The sequence below is a fragment of the Leucoraja erinacea genome, chromosome 37, assembly GCF_028641065.1.
Source record: "Leucoraja erinacea ecotype New England chromosome 37, Leri_hhj_1, whole genome shotgun sequence".
NCBI classification, from domain to species: Eukaryota; Metazoa; Chordata; class Chondrichthyes; order Rajiformes; family Rajidae; genus Leucoraja; species Leucoraja erinaceus.
In genome coordinates this window covers 7,490,762-7,511,584 of record NC_073413.1, presented here as the reverse complement: position 1 = coordinate 7,511,584, position 20,823 = coordinate 7,490,762, and the positions used below count along the sequence as shown (strand labels likewise).

The 20,823-nt window shown below is 37.9% G+C and overlaps 1 protein-coding gene across 1 annotated transcript in view; it reads right to left on the bottom strand.

The window, feature by feature from the left end:
* Positions 1–20,823, bottom strand: part of LOC129713874 (meiosis inhibitor protein 1-like) — a 56,850-nt gene that overhangs the window by 13,512 nt on the left and 22,515 nt on the right. The window contains exons 15-26 of the mRNA XM_055663230.1: positions 19,895–19,986; positions 17,362–17,503; positions 15,263–15,374; positions 15,021–15,081; positions 14,751–14,845; positions 11,602–11,779; positions 9,048–9,195; positions 7,952–8,203; positions 6,333–6,501; positions 5,266–5,370; positions 2,576–2,686; positions 500–663 (exon numbers count right to left, since the gene is read on the bottom strand). Coding sequence (XP_055519205.1) covers positions 500–663; positions 2,576–2,686; positions 5,266–5,370; positions 6,333–6,501; positions 7,952–8,203; positions 9,048–9,195; positions 11,602–11,779; positions 14,751–14,845; positions 15,021–15,081; positions 15,263–15,374; positions 17,362–17,503; positions 19,895–19,986 — 1,629 coding nt within the window. The remainder of the gene's footprint in view (positions 1–499; positions 664–2,575; positions 2,687–5,265; positions 5,371–6,332; positions 6,502–7,951; positions 8,204–9,047; positions 9,196–11,601; positions 11,780–14,750; positions 14,846–15,020; positions 15,082–15,262; positions 15,375–17,361; positions 17,504–19,894; positions 19,987–20,823) is intronic.

Below are 20,823 nucleotides of genomic sequence, written 5' to 3'. Positions count from 1 at the left end.
GGGTCAGGGGAATGTGGATACATGAAATCATGTACCATATATTTGAAAGTGTTTTTGGTAGCCTGAGGATATCAGCATTCATGGGAGAATTGGAGAGTGAATGTGGGACAGGCTGCAGCACTGAAGAATGGATTAGAGATCAATAAAATCTATTAGGCATAGTCACTCAAGACTAGTCACAATGTGCTGGATTAGCTCAGCAGATAAAAAGGATGGCACTATAGCTGAGACACTTCAGAAACCTGCTTCAGAATTTATAATTATAGAATTGCATGCAACCGAGTAGATTTCCATTTGGAATATTGAAGCAGGAGTTTTTTGTTTCAAGTGTTTACATAAATATGATTAAAAAACTTTCACAATGGAACTGCAAACATGCTCAAGATTTTTAAAATATATGGAGGCAATATATTATCAGGTATTCACTGCATCAAGACATTTTTAAAATAAGACTTCTTTGGAAACCTCTTGGCTACTGTGATGAGTGTGAAATACTCACCTCTGACTTATAGTTGGTCTGGTTTTGGACTAAACTGGCTAATAATAACCAGACAGAGCAGACCAGGACATCAGGGACAGTTTCAAATTGGTCAGACCAGCTCAGCTCTAATATCTTCTCCAGGAACTCCATCAGGGAGGAATTAGACAGTAACACAGAAACAACTACAAAATTAACAATATATTTAAATGTTTATATAATATGCAACTATATTTGAAGATTTATTGTATCATTGTTTTCCAAATTAATCCTTAATACTGAGATTTCAGAACCCCATCCTGGTGGTTCATGGACAAGTGCTTAACTTGTGGCCTGCTCAACAAAGTTGGGAGGATATATGAGCTGTATGATAGCAAAAGGCAAGAGCAACGTTGAGGCTTAATGCAAGGAGTAAATGCAGGAAATGGTCCAGTTTCAGCTATTTCTATCCATTCAATTCCTGTGTTTTTGGATGCAGCTCTTGGCTGGAGATGTTTCTCAGCCAAAAGAATCTAAGCATCTATTGCTGGGTCTTTCTTAGGAGGGACTTTAGCTTACAATTACTCACGTAAACTGTTAACCATATCTGGTCAGGAGACCAACATTTGTACTTCAACTGGTCATTTCCATACAGTGTATAAAATTCAACATGCTAACAGAAAGTGAGATATGCAGCAGAGATTTTATTTTGCATATAAATCATAAGGTAGATAAGGGAGCTCAGAGGGTGTAACACATCACGATTTTAGCAATGATAAAGCACCATACAAAAGCCTGTTATGTAAAATAAGGTTCATATCGTTGGGGTGATATATTACCACAGACAGGCTAGTAAAGGATGAAGCAGAGTAGGAATTTACGATCACTTTAAGATTGGCAGGCGGACTGTCAGCTGGGTTTTGCAAGGTTCAGCACCAAGCCCACGCTATTTACAATCTATATTAATAACAGTTAAAATATATAATGCATCAAAAATTTTGAAACACGTTAGGGGGATGGTGAGATGTGAGGAGGATGCAGAGTCTGCAGAGAGATTTAGAGTTAACTTAGTAGCCAAAGTAGAATTTTGCTTAAAGACAAAAAAAAAACTAGGATGCTGAAACAAAATATTTTGGGGGTCCTTGTGCATGAAGTACATAAAGCTAGCCTACAACTGCAGCAGGTAAAAGGGCAATATAGTGGATTGTTAGCCCTTATTTTAAGAGGGTTTGTAATTTAAAGTGGGTAAGTCTTACTTCAATTGTTGAAGGCAGTAGTGAGACCACATCTTGAGAATTGCGAACAATTTTGACACATTCTTTTAAGGAAAGATATTATTTCATTGGACGCTGTTCAGAGAAGGTTCATAAAAGGTTGATCGTAGTAGGGATTATCGGGAAGGTTAAAGGAGTTGGGACCACTCATTTGAAGTGAGAAAAATGAGAGATGATCCTACTGAAATAATACAACGTTTATCAGGGCACTAGACAGGGTAAATGTTGAGAAGATGTGGCCTCTAGTACGAGAGTCCAAAACTAGAAAGCATGGTCTCAGAAAAGGAAAACACATTGAAAGCTGAAATTGGGAAAAATATATCCTCTCAGGCGGTTGTAAATCTTTGGAATATGTTGGCTGAGGGGGCAATATATCCCAGTCTGTGTTTAAGGCTGAGATAGGTAAATGTCTGATCAGTAAAGGTGAGGAATTGAACTTTGCAGAATGTCAGATCAGCCATGATCCTATTAAAATGTAGAGCAGGCTCAAAGTCATTTGGCACTATTTCTCATGGTGTTATACAGAGATATCATTCCTAAGAGCAGTCTTTTACAGGTGCCTTTCGTCTTCACAAAACGTGGCTTGAACATTAAAATACAAGTCAATGTAAGGAAGAATGCTTAAATTAATTCTCTGCAATTACATAATGTACAGTGGCATTAGTGGAAGAACAGAGATGTTCCAGTGTCACCTAGTGATATTGGTCACCGAGGAAATCAAAGACAAAAGCAAAGAAGGATTGAAATCAATATCTGGATAGATTTTATAATTGAACCCAGTTCCTTTGGATCCAAAATTGTAAATCAAAGCTTCTATTCTGATTAAATTTTAAAATTTAATTACCTCTGCTCCTGTTGTAGGTTGATGTTTGTTTCAAACAGCAGTAGAAGAAATTAAGAGCAGGTTGTAAGATATCTGTGTTCAAGTCTTTACATTTTCCTGCCAAGTTACTTACTTTAAAAATACAAACAAAACATTTACTTTTAAGTTTATGATTATTTTTATATTTTAATAAGCATTTCATCACATGCCTATTGTACAATTACTGAACATAGTTGAAAATTAAAATGGCTAGAATGTTTATTTTAATTTTGAGATCACGTAACTTGATTAACAAGGAACAGGGATGCTGATGAATGACAACAACATAACTGTAAAGGTACTAACTATTGTGCAACTTTTATTAAAATAAATTACTTTTTGAATTGTAGTGGTTATTAGGTGTCTTTTTCGGCATGAACAACACTTCAAACAATGTTAAAACAATTAAATGTTATAGTTTAAAATATTTTAGGGAGTGATTGATGTACAAGACCTGGGTCTCTTTGAAAGAGCTGGAAATTACATGAACTCCTTTTTGTTCTACCATGTCTGAAATCCTGTAGGCAGGGATATCATGTTGCTAGCCATGCACCACTTTAGGCCATATTTCCATGATAGCACATAGTAGAATATTTTACCTATCAGTGCCTTTAGATTATGTTTTATTCACTAAAATGAATTTATATATGTACCCATTAAGGACAGCCAAACTTATTTTTTTAAGTCTATTTTATAACCTATGTTTTCTCTACTTTCCAAACTTTCTTATAAATTTGGCTTCTCGTTCCAGATTGGATTTCATTCTTTTTTAATCTTAACTCAGTTTTCCATGCTGTTGACAAGCTAATTTAATGACCTCCCAAACAGCAAAAGTAAACTCTCTGTAAGGATATTGGTCTGGGCCATATTGAAGTACAATCCATCAGGAACTGGTCGCAATGGCCAAGTAATATAGAGGTCCCTCTCCTACACCACTCCAGCCAAACATTCATCCACACAATCATTCTATTTTTTATATTCACTGGCATGTGACACCTAAGTAATGAGGAGATAACGTCCTTTGAGGTCATGCTTTTGGATCTCTTTCCAACTTTTACAAATCTGCCTAATACTTTGTGTTGATGTTTGTGTTAAATTTTTATTGTGTATTGTGTGTTCTTTATCATTGTACCACTGCTGGCAAATTCATTTCACTTGCACTTTATGTGCAATGTGACGAATAAAACCGTATTGTATTGTATTGTACTTCAGCGGCCAAAAATACTATTGGAGAATGCTACTGATCTCCTGAAGTGATTCTTCTACCTTCATTAATTGCAAAATATGCTCAGCACGAGTAGAGATGTTATAATCATGTTTTACACGCTGCATAATCTGGCAGCCAGAAGGTAGCAACAGGTGCTTGAGGCAGAACAGTCCTGATGTCCAGGAACTAGATGTAGATGAACTGCAGTTGGACGGATGGAGGACTATGAAAACTATCAGGGGGATGTCTCACACTGCCTTACTATTTCTCATTTTGTTTTCCTATGTGCTTGCCCCTTTTATTCCAGGGGCTTCAACTGTTCAGTTGTATTTCCCTAATTGGTGCTCTCTCACTTCATCAAAAAGTTTAAATCATTAAATATCATTTTTAGTTTAGAGATACAGCGCGGAAACAAGCCCTTCGGCCCACCGGGTCCACGCCGAACAGCAATCCCCGCATATTAACACTATCCTACACATACCAGGGACAATGTTTACATTTACCAAGCCAATTCACCTACAAACCAGTAAGTGTTTGGAGTGTGGGAGAAAAACTAAGATCTCAGAGAAAACCTACGCAGGTCACGGGGAGAACGTACAAACTCCGTAGACAGCACCCGTAGTCAGGATCAAACTCAGGTCCCTGGCGCTGCAAGGCAGCAACTCTACCGCAGAGCCACCGTGTCGGCCTAATTTATCTTTTAACAAAATCTACTGACAGGGATTAGGCAGCTAATTTTATTTAAGTAACAGGCCTGGCATTTTAAATGAAAGCAACATTTTGCCTTCATATAGTTCCTTGCATAACCTTTGAACATCCCAAAGAATTTTAAACTCCTGTAGCCACTATTCCAATGTATGAAATAAGGCAACAAATTTTTGCTGATTAAATTGATTTAATCGTTGTGCAATGTGATAATGGCCCGATTATTTGTTGTGAGTAAGATTGCAAATATGATGATGAGGAATAAATATTATCTAGTATACCGGCACTACATCCCCTATTTTTTTAAATTTGAAATTGTAGTATTATCCTCTATTCAGTTCACCAAAGGGAACAGAATGCACTTTGCCAAGGTAAGGCAAAACTTTTGATTGAACCTCTGGACCCTCAAGCTTCCCCATCTCAGACTTGTCCTAAATCAAGGATCAAATTCCACCCGAGGCAAAACAAACCAATCTGGACAAAGACTGTATCATCTCCTTTAGTCTAAAATTGAAAACCTCTGCCTATTATGGACATTGATCGAGGCCCTGTCATCATTTGTGGAGCATTTTCCAGCAACTGTACACACTATCAATTAGGCCTGTATCTGTTTAATAAACATCACATACATTGAATTTAAAACACCACAGAATCCAATTTCTCTTCAGAACATCTGGGTGCTTAAAACTAATTTAAAAGGATGGATCAAATTGAAATGTATAAAAATATTCTTGAGATTGTATAAGATTATTCACTATACCATGATACAGGAGCTTGAAATCGGTACTGGTCATTTCCTTGGGATCTTGAATTTTTACCTGTACCAATGAAAGGAGATCCAATACCAAAGATAGGTTCCTCTTTCCTGAATAATAGAAAGAACTGATTAGAGCAGTAATCTATGATACTTATAAATTACAATCTGCAGAATCACTAACCCCTTCTTTTAAGAGGCAGAGGCAGTATCCTTCTGCAGGTATTGACATCTCATTGACCTCTTCAGTTCTATGGTCTTTCTGAGATACCCCTCACCAAAGATCCTATAACGAGCACAATAGTCCACTCGACGAAAAAGACGTAGTAAGGTCACGGGCAGATTCATGGGTAAATTTTGGCCCCATTTCCGTAACCGGCTTCCATCTCCGCCATCATTGTCCGCCAAAGCGGAGCAAAGATACTAGTGCGGAGACAGAAGCCGGTTACGGAAACATCCTCTGATTTGTATTTGATAAATACTTCATTTAGATAATCCCACCATTACAGAAAAACATTAAAAAGGACAATTAACGTAATCATAATTTGTTAACATATTAATCTTTAACAAAATTTAACAGAAATATGAATCTAACCGTATATCACACACGCAAACTGTTCCCACGCAACGCTGATTACACGACGAGAGGGATAACCAAAGTTGGGTCGGGTTACTGAAATGGACGAAGAAATGGCCTACGTTCCGCTCTGTTGCGTACTACACGTCAGCCCATTGCATTTGGCAGGAGTGGACTATCTTGCTCGCTATATGATCTTTGCCCCTTACATTCAAGGTTTTCCATCAAATACGGGAACTAAAGGAACTTTACTTCCTGTATACCTTCTCAACTGCTCCCTCTTGTGATTTATTTTATTAACTCAAGCTCTCGGAAATAGATGTTCTGGTATGTTAAACAGATTGATGTTTTAAGATTAGTTTTCATTCAATATTTTGTTGATTAGAAACCTAAATTAATCAATATCTTCAAACAGGCAAAAACCGATGGTGAGTATTACTACAATATAAAATCAACCATTTTCTTAAATAGCTTGCACTTCAATGTTCTAACTTACCTTTGAAAGCCTGTGCATTATTTTCTATTGTGAACCTTTGTAGTATCTGGAGAAATCGAGGTCGAAGCAAATCAGAAGCAGGAACCACGTTTTCATTTTTCCTCAGGAATGATTTCAAAGCCAGCAAAGCCTTGAAAGCTAATTCAATATCTTCAGTATGAACTATATCCTTAAAGAAAAGACACATTTTATTTTGTGTTGTATCATGAAAAACTATACTATAATCATTACAGGCAGTTTCTGGGTTTTAAGGGTTTCCTTCCGCACAACTGTCTGTAAGCCGATTTGTTCACCTTGTTCAGCACATACATTGTGGGCGAAAAGGCCTGCTCCTGTTCTGTACTGTTCTATGTTTTCCACTAGTTGGAAATGTCCATTTACTTTAGGAACACACATCATGTTGCTCTACATATACTTGCTACAATTCTTTCATTTGATAACCATTCTAACACTACCATAATTAAACAAATAGAATATATACAGTATTCAGTCATTATGAATACCATAACACATTTTATTATTGTTACTAGCTTTAAAATCCTTTAAAAATCTACGGGAGAATCAATGTAATCAGATTTCTGTAAATCAGGTTAATGTACCCCTCAGACCTTCATTTAGTCTTCAGATTGTGGAAAGGAAAACTAGAAACTGAGAATACCATTATTTTTTTAATAGTTTTTACAACCAATGCTGATAAGGAGTCAACAACGACCCTTTCAATGATGATGTTACTGCCTCATATATTGGGTAATGGAATCTAGCCTGCTCCCTATGAATTACCTGCTGCTGTATACCTTGTCCTTCAAGTGAGAGGGAGTGTGTCGGTATCACATAATATGCTTGGGTCATATATTTGTCTTGAAATAGCTGGCAATATATGGAAGCTGCAAAATACAGATATAAGGTTTGGAATGGAGTTGTGGAGGTGTGCTACAGCATCTAATTCTAAATTGATCATAAGTCTTGATTGGGATCATTGGTTAGTGAGTGCAGTGCACAATGCAGTATCATAGACTTGCTGTGCAGTTGGTGATTATTGGCATCTGAAGATGCATTTGCTGATCCTAACAACTTTTGCGCTCTGTATACAGGTCTTCAGGATGACTCCGAGCGTTATGTGCCACAAGTATCTCCATCCACTGTAGGAGGATTATTTTATATTTTCAAATAGTAGATAACTTACCTCATTTTCACCAGGACTTTAAATGCAGCATTGGAAATATGCAACTTGTATTCCCCCTTTCTGTACCCCTTTTAATATCCCCCAGGAAAGAAGAAACTAGAGATCAATAATGGTAGTAATCATTTGGGTAAGTATATTAGTGGGTAGAGAAATGTAGCAAATGGAGGTCTGTAGGTTGGGTAGCTGAGATATTGAAAGGTCAAAGTGAATTGGGAAAAGAGACATAGGAATCCTTCCACTGACATTTAAAATCTATGCAATTTCCAGTCTGATTCTGAAATTAGACAAAATAGCAATAAGCCTAATTATAATTCGGTCCAGATATCAGTTGATGCTAAAAACTGGGACATCAATAAAAAGCAAGATCATCTTCAGCACTTGTTGCTGATTAGAGCAAACAAATTTCTTATAACAAGCAATAATGATTGTTACTTACCAGCAGAATCAGGAGGACATTTGGATTTCCCTGGATAATATTCATCAAGCAACTTACATCACCCTGCATATTTTCAACCTCACTATGGTTGATATCAAAATGTGTAAACCAACATTTCAAGATGCAGTGACCAAATCTGTCTGTCAACTCTGGATAGTGGAAGAAAAACTTCAGAACTAGAGGATGACTCGTATACACAGAAGAAACAGTGGCAATACTCTCCAAGAGCTTACAAATGGAGTTCAGTGATATCTGCAAAAAAAAAGAGAAAACAAACAGAATTATAATAACCATAGTAAGAACCTTTTCTTAAATATAAACTACATCTAATCCTTAGGTTTCATATTTTATCTGGTAATTTTGGTCTTCTTTGAACCTAATTCTATCGTTAACTTATTTGGTTATTAATGGTTAGATTGTTTTTATCACCACAAAATAAGCTCAAGTAATTCTCCATCCTTACCACATCCTATATCCTAAACATCCCTCATGGTTGTTTCCAGCATCTTCATTTGACTACTGCTAAACATTCTTTGCTGAAACCTGTTCTTCTATTCTCTAAGTTTCAGCAGTTCCCGATTCTAGCTTCCCCACTGAAACTTATAAAGAATAGAAGATGAGGATCTCCTTCCACCAAACCACCCCACTCCCAAATTTAACTGCAAACGTTAACATTCTGCCTAAATCCAATGTTCTAAAATAATTCCTTTAAATTTTGGTATTTTACTTGCTTGAGCCTTCCTTAAATTCCACTTCTTTAGACCTGTTGAACACATTTCCTAACAACTCTGCTTTGGTCCTATGTCTTTTTTTTCCTCAAATGCTTTTGTGACGTGCGATTAGATGTCCTTTTTACATTGTAAAAACATTTGTTCTTGTAGTCTGTGTGTGCTTACATATACAAGAGAGAATTCTCTGCCACACAAAAATTGTTATACTCCAGAAATGTAGGACTTTAGTCCAACTACATCAGATGCAAATTATTGATCACGGATTGTTATCACTGTTCTGTTACATGAAAAAGTGTAATAAAAAAATTAAATGACCAGAAGTACTAATTTTACTCAGTATACAATAGAAAAACATCTATGTTTACCAAATCTAGTTTACTGCACTTTTCTTGGCATATAGACAATAGATAGATTGCGGCTTTAAGTACAAAGGACGGAGGTGCATGTCCTCGATCGAAGCATGTGTGTAAAAAGCTACTGATAGCTTTGAATAAATGACCTTCTGAAAAAAACCTATGGAAACAAAAACAGAGTGAAGTACTCCAAAATATTCATGTGTATACTCTTCAAATGTACATAACCTGAAAAAGAGCTGATGAAAAGCTATAATCATTATAATCTAATTCTAGTATTGAACCATTTATTTTAAATCGACCTTTAATAAAAAAGCAAGAATTTTGCTTTACCATAGCATTAAATATTTATATACTAATATTTACACAGCATAATTTCATGATCTAAGTGTTAAAGGGCAAATAAAAGGTTTTGACATTGGTGTATTAGCGGTTAGATCATTGAGAAGTAAATTATATTCCATGCCTATAATTCCAAAGCTCCTTTGAAGTGAAGCTTTTGAAGCAGGATGGGGAAAACATGAAATATCTATAGACTGTTTAAATGTCAAAAAGCAGTTTAGTTTAATTACTCCTGAACAATTTCGATTTTTTCATATGTAAGTATATGGGTTATCTATTTTTGTATATGCGTCTCATCTATAATAGCACACCTTCAATTCAATGTGGTACTTTTGATATTGATTTTATGTCAACATTCATCATCTTAACAGCTGCACTAACATTTATATTATGTAAATACAAACATTCATATTTCAGAATAAAAATTCAATATGGCACCATAACACAGCTAATAGAGCTGCCGCCTCACAGCTTCAGCAATACAAATTTAATTCTGACTGCTAGTATGGAGCCTGAAAATTCTGTTACTGTGCATTTCCTCTGTGTGATCCAGTTTCCTCATACATTTCAAAGACATGCAGTTTGGCAGGTTAACTGACTACTGTCAATTGCCTTGGGTATGTAAGTATAATTTTGATGGGATTGGGATGGAAGTAGTTGATGGAATTGTGAGGACAATACAGTAGGATAAGTGCAGGATAGACGCTTGATGGCGAGCAGATGAACTGGGCTGGATGAACTGTTCCTGGCTTATATGACTCCCTGATTCAATTAATTAAAACTATCTATTGTGATATATAGCTGCAGGCTTAAGACAACTTTAAGCTTCATTATCACACTATTGCCGATTTAATTTTTTTCTAAGAGCAGCTGAAACTCAGGTTTTCCTCTAAACACACACATTTAGCATGCTGACATTGCAATGTCGGTTCCCTAACATGCATAATTGAAACATTAATTCGTCCTTTGTGTATGTGGAACCTTGCTGAATTATACTTTAGCCAGAACTATTACTTAACTTAATATTAGTGTGGCTTAGGCAGCAGGATATTATCAAAAGACTTTCAATTTAGTGAATGCTTTAATTTGTAATGTTTTCACTGAAATGAAAGTTCAATTTGGTCCAGCTTCGGTCCAAGGTAAAAAAATAAAAGTAGACTGACTTCATACCCACTCGCTGACAAATGTCTGAACTGAAACAAGATTGTTCACAACTTAATATTATACTTCATTTTGACTGCTTTGTGCCTCATATCCATGCCGTGATTATGGTCATCTATTTCCAGCTCTGCAAATATCACCCAGGTTTGCACATGTCAGAACTCTTTTTTTTGTTATTGCTAGTATTTCCATACATTCCTACCCTTCCTCATTCTACCTTCCATAAAGTTAAAATTGTGTTACTCGTGTCCTAATTCAGCCTAGTCTCATTTACCCATCACTTAAGCAATATTAACTCATCCTTTTCCATGGTCTTCTTCTTTTCTCAAATCCATCACATTTTTAGAATCAAATATTGTTGCTGAAGAGAAAGGTGGAAAAACAGGAGTTACAGGTAGTTCTCAATAACGCGTGTTTCCACACTATGAATTGGATATAAAGGAATTGATGAATTAGGGAACACTATATGCAGCAGGAGGGGTTAAGTGGCTACATGATTTTGATTTGGAACTAGCGATCTACTTCAAAGCTATTTTGGAAATTGAAAAGCAGAAAAAAACTTGCAAAAAACAAGCTAGTGAATGAAAATTACTGTATGTTTATTTAACCTTCCCATGGTAATCAAACAGCATTTCCTCTTAAGAACACAGTCTATCAGTTTCACTGCTGGTGACCGGTGAAATTGACAAGCAACCACTTCTATTGACTTGTGCAATGGTACTCCATTAACCAATGTAACATAGAGCCTTTAGTATTTTTAGCTTGCAGCAAGCCACAAAACTAAACATAACATTTTTTAAAAGATCTTTAATTTTGAAAAACCTGCTGGGAAAAAAATACTTTGTTATTGCGAGTCTTGATTTCTCTAACCTCTAATCCACTTTGCCACAACATGACACAACTGTTTTTATAATGCAATTTTCCATAACACAAGGTTTCTTAGGAATGTAACAATTGCATTAAAGCAGAATTAATGTGATGTACTTCCATCAATAGTTTGTATGATCCAAGTATGCAATTTGTTTTATCAACAACTAAATAATGTTTCTAAATAAGCTGTTACCTGTTATCGTACAAATGGGCCAAGTATAATAATAATAGCAGACAATGTTGGTGGTTTTGGAGATCTTCATCTATTCCAATTGTGTCTAAACTTTCGAAAAGTACAGATGTAATGTCTAAAAATGTATAGTTCAGATGTGGAATACACTTCGCAAAGAGTGCAGAAACTTCTTCCAGATCTAGGACCAGAGAAAATTGTTCATAGATAATTACAGTGACATCTCTCATTGTTTTAATCTTACACTATATAACTGTATAACATTAAATCGTGCAAAAATTTATGCAATGGATTAAGGAAGTCAATTCAACAAGCAGGAGCAATATTTTGGCAGCTATATTTGCATTAAAGCATTTGAATAAAAGACCAAAATACTCGCTCAGAACTGCACCTTTTGATAGCTTTCCATGGATATGGAAAGCGAGGAACTTGGAATTATGCCTTCTTTTGTTCATGCTTGTGTCAATATGCAATAAGCTAAAATATGAATAATGCTAATGGTTGATGCATTCATGGGTTGTTATCTGTGGAGCCATAGTTGAGTGTGAAGAAGTGACTTTGGGAAATTAGGAGAGAAAATTGGAAGCAAAGTACAAACGCAAATAAACAAGACAAATTACATAAATATAAATGTATCAATCTCTATTTATTTCCTTACATACTCCCAAGTTTATGTAAACTGTATTATAACAAAATGGAGCTAAAACATAATCGCAACACAGTAGCGCAGCAAGAAGAGCTGCTGTCTCACAGATCCAGCAATCTGAATTCAACCCCAATTTCCGGTACTGTTTATGTGAATTTTGCACCTTCTTGTGACTTGTGGGTACATTGATTTCTCCCTGCAACCCAAAGACATGCCAGTAAATTAATGGCTACTATAGATTTTGCCTAATTTAGGTAAGTGCTAAATAAATCATGGGGGATTTGATAGGCACATGAGAGAATTGGTTACAGGGAAATGTGGAAGTATGGGATTGATGAAATTGCTCTGAGAGCTGGCATTGGCTCAGTGAACACAATGGCCTGTTTCTTTGTTGTAAGGAAATATGCATACCAAAGATTTTTACTAAATGTAATATGTCAAGGCCTTAGTAGAGTTAATACACACTCTTATGTATTGCCCGGGAACAATACCAACGGAGTAAGAAATTTAACTGTAATTTAGTAACTAACTTCAAACATAGTACATCACCCTAACCTACATAAATTGGTTGCAGCCTTTTAAACTGTGTCCCGGCCGAGTCCCGCTGATTGGACGGTGTTTCCAATCTACCACACATGTGTGCACCCGTTAGGCAAACCTGCTTCGTTGCGTAGTAGCAGGGTGTCAAAATATTTCTGCTGAAGCTCTCCCAAGTGCATGCGGAGCATCTAGAGCTCAGCTGCTTCCTCCAGTCTTGTCGTTGGTGTTAAAATCGGTAAAAGCTCAATGTGTTCCTGGGAGGTGTTGTTGGAAAGCGGAGAAGTCTCTGGCGATGGTCCCGCTGTCGCCATGGGCCAGAACAGATTAGGAGCTTGAAGAGCCGTATATGTCTCTTTTGTTTTAAACCTCGTCACCAATTGCCCAGAACAATAACAGAGTAAGTAATTTACGAACTAACTTTGAACATAGTACATCACCCCGACTTGCTTAAAATAGCTGCAGCCTTTTAAAGTGTCACGCATTCTTACTCTCCAGAGGAGTTGCTACCTGTCCTGTTGAGTTACTCCAGCATTTTGTGTTTAAATTCAGTGTAAACCAGCATCTGCACTTCCTACTTCCTACACTTTAAAACTGTGCCCCAGGCAAGTCCCGCATCACCGTCCTCTGATTAGACAGTGTTCCCAAGCTACCACCCACGCACGCACCCACCCGTGATGTTCCTTGCCGGCAGGGATGTCGGCAATGATGCTGGCGCGGATGCGCGTGAGATGCCTGCAACCTATTCTCTCTCACATGCCTATTAACTACTCCCTGATTCTCTCCTTGAATCCCCCCCTGATTATCCCACAACTCACTGCTCTTAGGGAAATTTACAGATATTTTCAAAGCTGTCTCTATGACACTATATTGCCATGACAAAGAAAATTACATATGATTCAGAAGTGTAGCATTACACCTTGAGAGAAAAAAAACGTTCATGCTGCATCACTCATTATTAATTTGGATAAGGAAGGCTTTTCAATACATCCTAGACCTTCAATTAAAAAAAGAACATACTGCCCGTTCACAGCAGTTCATCTAACTACAGGATTTTTTATTATAGTTTCCAACGATATCTGCAATTAATAATTCCTTATCTTTCCTTATGCCGGTCCAAACTCGCGCTTTTGGTGTCTTATATTCACAATAAACTTATGACACAGGAGGCCATTTAACCCCATTTGATCCATGCTAGACCCCAGTGAAGCAAATCTCATTAGACCTTTTCCATTTCTTATTTCCCTGTGGCCATGCACCTTATTCCCTATCACATACCCATTAATTCCCCTTAAGATTCTTTTGTCATTTATTTAGAGCAACCAATCAACCTAGTTGGAATATAGAGGAAACTGGAGTACATGCAAAGTCCATACAGACAGCATCTAAGGTCAGGACTGAACCCAGGACCCTGGAACTATGAGGATGCAGTACAAAAACATGTTGGAATCAGCAGAAAGTCTTTTCTTGAAGGTTTTATTTTACTCTGGGACTTTCGGCATTTGAAAAAATATGAATTAAATCAAGAAGGAAATATTTCCCAGGCCATTTCCCAACAAAATAAGATTTTGCGGGACTTTCATCACTGGTTTAGGGATTACTAGTAAATCCCTGGAAACACAGGCAAAAGAGAACAATTAAGCTGGATAAATATCTGAAAAGAAAGAACTTGCTGGTCCATTGGGAGAGGGCATGAGACTAGAATGTTGTACTCCACAAGCTAAAGGCCTCCTTTGCTGAAACGATTGTCATTCTGTGAAGTGACACAAAATGGTGACGAAAAACTTTGGTTACCCATTTTATAGATGTCAACATTTCATTTTACAAGGCATTCAGCAATTGAAGCAAATGTCTAGAGAATGGAAAAGGTGACAGGTTTTTATTATAAAAACTCCACAGGTCTCACGCAGCCTCATGGAAGTATTTTTTGTGAAATTGTAATGAGAAAAAAAATAAATATCATCCATACCATGTTGATAATTCAGAACATCTTCCGTTGCTGAAAATAGGTTTCGACACAAGGCACAAAGGAAGTCTGAGCAAGCCTGATTCAATTTTGGATTTCTAATAAAACATCAAAAAATCATATATTTTAGAATTCTCACCTAGCTCAAGCACTAGAGCTGTGGAAATGAATTTTATGTCACTGAATAAAATAGAAAAAAGGTACATTCACTAACAAAATGACAACAAAATTTAGCCGTAAAACATAAATATGCGAATATGTAGGTTGCATTACCTGCCTCCTGTACATAATCTGTTTTTCAGTTCCATTGTAAACTTTATAAAAGATGATGAAGCTGTAAGTAGTTAATTCAAATATTGAATTGAGTGGTGGTTTATAGGTAGAGTTTAAATATAAATGTAGGCAACTATCATGGTAGGAATATTATAATTCATTTTAAAAGCAACACAAATATAATAGTGTTAATGTACTGACAAACAATTGCATTGGAACTTAAAAATGGTAGAATGCCATACCTAGCTTAACAGAAAATAGGTTGGCTGTGTTGGGCAAAATAGTGTACTGCACACTGAGAATGGAGAAGAAAACCTCCATCACTGTGGCGTTAGGAGCCTTTTCATAATATTTCTGTTAGAAGGAAATACAGAAGAGAAAATTGACCAATAAAATTATGAATATAACAGAACAAACCAATTGCCAGTCAAGCTAAACGTTATTGTCGCAGGGTTCTTAAGGGCACATTTGTTCATTGTTGTTTAATTCCCAAATTTATTGTTGAATAAAATGTGAGGTAGATCTGGAGAGTTTACACTGTTACAGAGCGACAAACAGCTGAATATCTGATATGGTAAAGAATAATGCCCAAAATACTCAGGAGGGGTTCAATATTTGCAGAGACAGTTAAAGTTTCAGGTCAATTACTTTTGATTTGAACTCTGAAAAGGCAAGATTTCTCAGCCAGCATCGTGACTATTTGTGATATTCAATCTATTTGTCTCCACCATAATAAAAAGCATTTCATTTGTTCCCTATATCTCTCTTTCCCTGAATAATGATTGTTTTTCTACTTTTGATGAAAAGTCATTGACCAAAAAAAAAACCTTAAACATGAAAAATGTACTTGCTGCCACAGATGCTTGTGACCCTCTAATGATTTTCAGCATTTTTGTTTCACATGACAAACTTCAAACTGAACTGTGCCTAGTTATAGAGGGGGGGGGGGGGGGGGGGGGGGGGGGGGGGTACTGGACTTGAAAGCATGAGGAGTATGAGGATGTGTCTGAAAGCTGCTGCCTGGCCTCACCATAGTGGGGTCATGGTCAGACTGCAGAAGGGCTCCGACCCAAAATGTCACCTACCCATGACCTCCTGAGATGCTGCAGCACTTTCCGTTCAGTACAAGGGACACTTTAGAACAAACAAGTGCATCATAAAATCTGCTTGATTACCAAACAATTTTCATCATCATTAGTATTGCTAGATATCAAGAAGGATTTTCAAGGTGAAATCCGCAATATAATAAAAAGCATTGCTAAAAATAAATTACTCAATGCTATATTTTTAAGCAATGCAATTAAAAATCAATGTGTTTTTTGAGAAAATGAAAATACATGGTTCTTTGCTTTGAGTTGTAGTTTGTTAAATAAAACCAGGCACTTTCAGTCACAATCTTTGCAGGCCATGTCTCTGAATGTCTGAATCATAGAAATTCCACAAAGTACTCATTTAAATGTGTGACTAAGAAGCCACTCATACGACGCACACTTCTGCAGTTTTCTCATAAGAAAGCTCCTGTAGTGACATTAGGTGACATGCATGGCTACTTTTGAACTTCTTCTCTGCGTTACTTCGGGTGCTGTTGTAAACTGCATTTGCAAGTCAGGCATTGAAGGCAAAATTGACATGCTTATGGACCAATACAGACCAGATACATAGATTCCAGAAATCTGCTCAAGCACACACATTCAGATCTCAAACGCTCTGAAGCCTTTCACATGCAGTGCAACTGCCAGATTCCTGACCCTGTAAAAATCAGTACCCGAACTTCCTATCCTCTAGATCATTCAAGGTAGCAACAACTGATGAGTGATATATTTCAGATTTTCATTTATTGCAGTGACATTAGATGAGATGCACTGCCTCTATTGAATAAGCACATGGATAAGAAAGGTTTAAAGCGATATGGACCAAATATAGGCTAATAAGACTGGCTTAGATGGAGTACCTTAGTCTGCATGGACGAGGGGCCGAAAGGCCTGTTTCTGTATGATACAACCCTTTACCTGGATTCTTCTATTGCAGCTCTTGCCCAATCCATTCCCCTCATCTCTTTGTACTGGTATTATCCCTCTAATCTTTAAGTCCAGGTGAAGGATCTCAACTTGAAATGTCAATTTTGCCTTCATAGACGCCGCTTGACCTACTGAGTTCCTCCAGCAGTTTGATTTTGGCTTGTATATTGTGTTTTCTGGTCACCATCCCTCTACCACTGGAAATATTTTCTCAGTATTGAGTTCATATAACCATTCATAATTTTTAAGTCTTTGGTCAAGAAATCCAGCGCATTAAAAATAATGAATCTATTTATAACAAATAAAATGTTTATATTTCTTACCATTACAATTGGGATGCACAAAGTGTCGCAAATTGTCAGCAGAAACTCTGAGAAATTTTCCAGCACATTCTCACTTGCAATTCCAGGTGATGTGAAAGCATTCTCTTGCAATGAGCGATCCTTTTGACAATCAATTGCTAACCTACAAAATAATACTTTGAGCATGAAGTTATTTTCAGAACTTCAGTGGCAGTCTATTGTCACAACAAAGGAAATGAGATGAAAAGCTTGGAAGCAGATAACTGGGAAAAATGGACAGTGGTAGATTAATTCTCAATTGAAAGGCAAGGATAGGTTGAAAAGTCTTCCTTGCCATTGTTTATTATGGATGATTCAGCATGAAGGAGTTTCTCTGCCAAAAAGTAACTCTATACTTTTTTCTTCCCATTTGTGATTCCAAGTCTGTAGCCATTTCCATTGTTGTGACAATAGACTGCCAAATGTAGACCGTCACAGCAGGAACCCATCAGATGCGCATGCAATACAATATCGTTTATTGTCATTTGAACCTCAAATGAAATTCAAACTAAATTTGATTTCTGCAGTCATACAACAAGAAAAAAAACCAAGACACACAATTTACACAAACATCCATCACAGTGAATCTCCTCCTCACTGTGATGGAAGGCAAAGTCATTGTCTCTCCCCTCATTGCTTTCCATTCTTCTCCCGATGTTAAAGCCCCCGGCGGGCGATGGCAAGTCGCGTGGCCGTTAAAGCTGCGCCGGGCGATGTAAGGCCCTGCTTCGGGTCGTTTTCAAACCCACAATTCGGGCGGGAGAAGTTGCCGTTGTGGGAGCTCCGAAAAGCAATCTCCCACCAGGGACCGCGAGCTCCCGATGTCACCCTCCACCGGGCCTGCGGCTGCAGCCTCCGAAGCTCTACAGTCGGGTCGCAGCCGCGCGCCACCACAGCTCTCCACGCTCCGAAGCCGGCCAGCCCACGATGGTGAGTCCACAGGCTCCGCGACTAGAGCACCCAGGTCGTTCTGGTTGGAGGCCGCTCCACGGTGCTAGGCCCCAAAGACAACGGAGACCCGACAGGGAAAAGGACGGGTCCCCCGTACAGGGTAGAGATTTAAAAGTCCCCCCCCCCCCCCCCCGCATATACACAGCTAAAAACAATATATAAGCTACAACCAAACTATATACTCAACAGGACAAAATTAAAAAAGACAGACGCTGCAGAGGCCGCGGCCGCCGCCATCTTATACACTCTCTTATGCGCAATTGGGGGAGGGTTGCCAGACCCGCCGCCATTTTGAGATCGTCACTTTGACTCGTGTCACATCGGGGATCTCTGGCGTCGTCTAATGGGGACCCAACCCCAATGGATTCACTGGCCGACTAGTAAATATAATAAAATCTTGTACAGAAAGTAATGTCAGCAGTCAGCATCTTCTCAAGGTAACTATTAGCTGATTAATCTGTATTTATAAATAAGATTAGTATTATGACAGGTAAATGTACAATACAGCATAGTTCCAATTTTTTTTTAAGATCTTACCCGCTATGATAATAAATTTCCAATGAACCAAGTAGGTTGAAAGGCACTGGTGAATGGAAGAGAGCATGGGAACCAGTGCCTGGTCAGTGGAAAGCGAATGTGGGAACTATTCCCCCAGTCAGTGGAATTTGGCTCCCAGTGAGAGGAAGGGGAGTGTGGGAACCCTGGCCCGAGTTAGTGGAGAGGGAGTGCAGCAAATAGTACTTGGTGAGCTAGATGCTAAACCATCAGGATTTCCATATAATCAGATGGCAGATCAGGGTTTTACTGTATTCAAAAACTTCCAGATTTTCCCCAGATCAGCATCACCAACAATTCCTTATCCCAGCTCCCCTGCAGCCCCCACATCCCAATTTTAGCAGTGCTTGCACTGATGATAGGATGCTGGATTTTTATCATGTCAACAAAAATTATATAATCTAACGCAAATATTTTGTGTGTTAACAGTTTCAGGTGCCATTATTGGAACATATGGATCTTGGTGCCAGGCAGCAATTTCATTGATCATGTCACACATAACCACCCCACATGTCCCATATCCTTCACAGTGCTATCTATCAATCCTTCCCATCCACCAGCTCTCCTTATTTTCCCTCCAGTCCACCTATAATCTTGCTTCCCCATATCTCTATCCCCTTTAAACTTTTCTCCCTTTGTTCCTTTTTCACTCTCCTTCTCTTCATCCCATTTTCTTCCCACATTCTTAACTATTTCTCTCCCCTTCTCTCCCTCCATTCTCCTATTAATTCATGTGACACCATGCCAAAACAACTACATAAAGACATTTACATAGTTTGTGCTAAAACATAGTTCTTAACATGACTATTTTTGCCCTTGCTTTTATACCAAGATGTCTAACATACTGTAAGTCGGTCATCTGGTCATTGCATAGCTCTTTATAATAACTGTCACCATCATTCATACGTAAAAATCAAGATTCATCAAATGCTCATCATGTCAGATAATTTCCCAACATAATATGGAAATGGTCTTGTTCATCACAACTGATTTTGTTTACATGAAGTACCTGCAAGCATTAAGAAATGCTTCTAAATTGCTGTACAGCAACTGCCCTTGCCTTGAAAAGCTTTTGTTTTGTTCTTTTCTCATAGACTGACTCTGAAATAAGGAAACAAGAGATGGTGATTAAATGTGAAACATGGAACCACAATAACAATCGGCATTAAAGTAAAAATTACATAAAGGGCTTGAGTAACTCAGTGGGTCGGGCAGCATCTCTGGAGGATACGGTAGGTGATGTTTTTTGATTGGGACCCTTCGTCAGGCTGAATGTGGTGATGGTGGGCTGGGGCAGGCAGAAGCTGGGAGAGAGATGGAAGCAGGACAAAGCTTGGCAAGTGATAGGTGAATAGAGGTGGGGGGGGGGGGGGGGGGGGAGTTGATTGCAGATGGGTGCACAAAGGCTAGAGATGAAAAGGAGACAAATGGATGTAAGATACGGAAGGAGTGAATTGTGAAGCCAGAAGAAGAGATACAGGTGGATGGGGACAAGGGTGGTGGTGGAAAGGGAAATAATGGTCAGGATAGAGGGTGAAATGGCTGCACATCTGGGTGTGACGTAGGGAAGAGGGGAATGGGGTGCAGGGCGTTGTTATATAAAATTAATGTTTATACCGTTAGGTTGTAATCTATCCACTCTTCACTCCGGCAATGGAGAAGTCCCATGACTGAATACATGGGAATGGGAAGGGGAGTTAAAATGGTTAGCAACCTGGCAGGCCTAGGCAAACTGAAGAAAATGTAATTTGCAGTCTCTCTTAAGGAAAAACTAGCTGAAAAGCTTGACTGACAAAGAAAATACATATTACTGCATCTCAACTTTTCATATGTAAATTGATCTGGTCGTGAAGAGCCTAAATAGGAGAATATTAAACATTTATAGCTTTCTATTGTGAAATGTTACATGAAGGCACTCCAGTATGCCAATTGGAATAT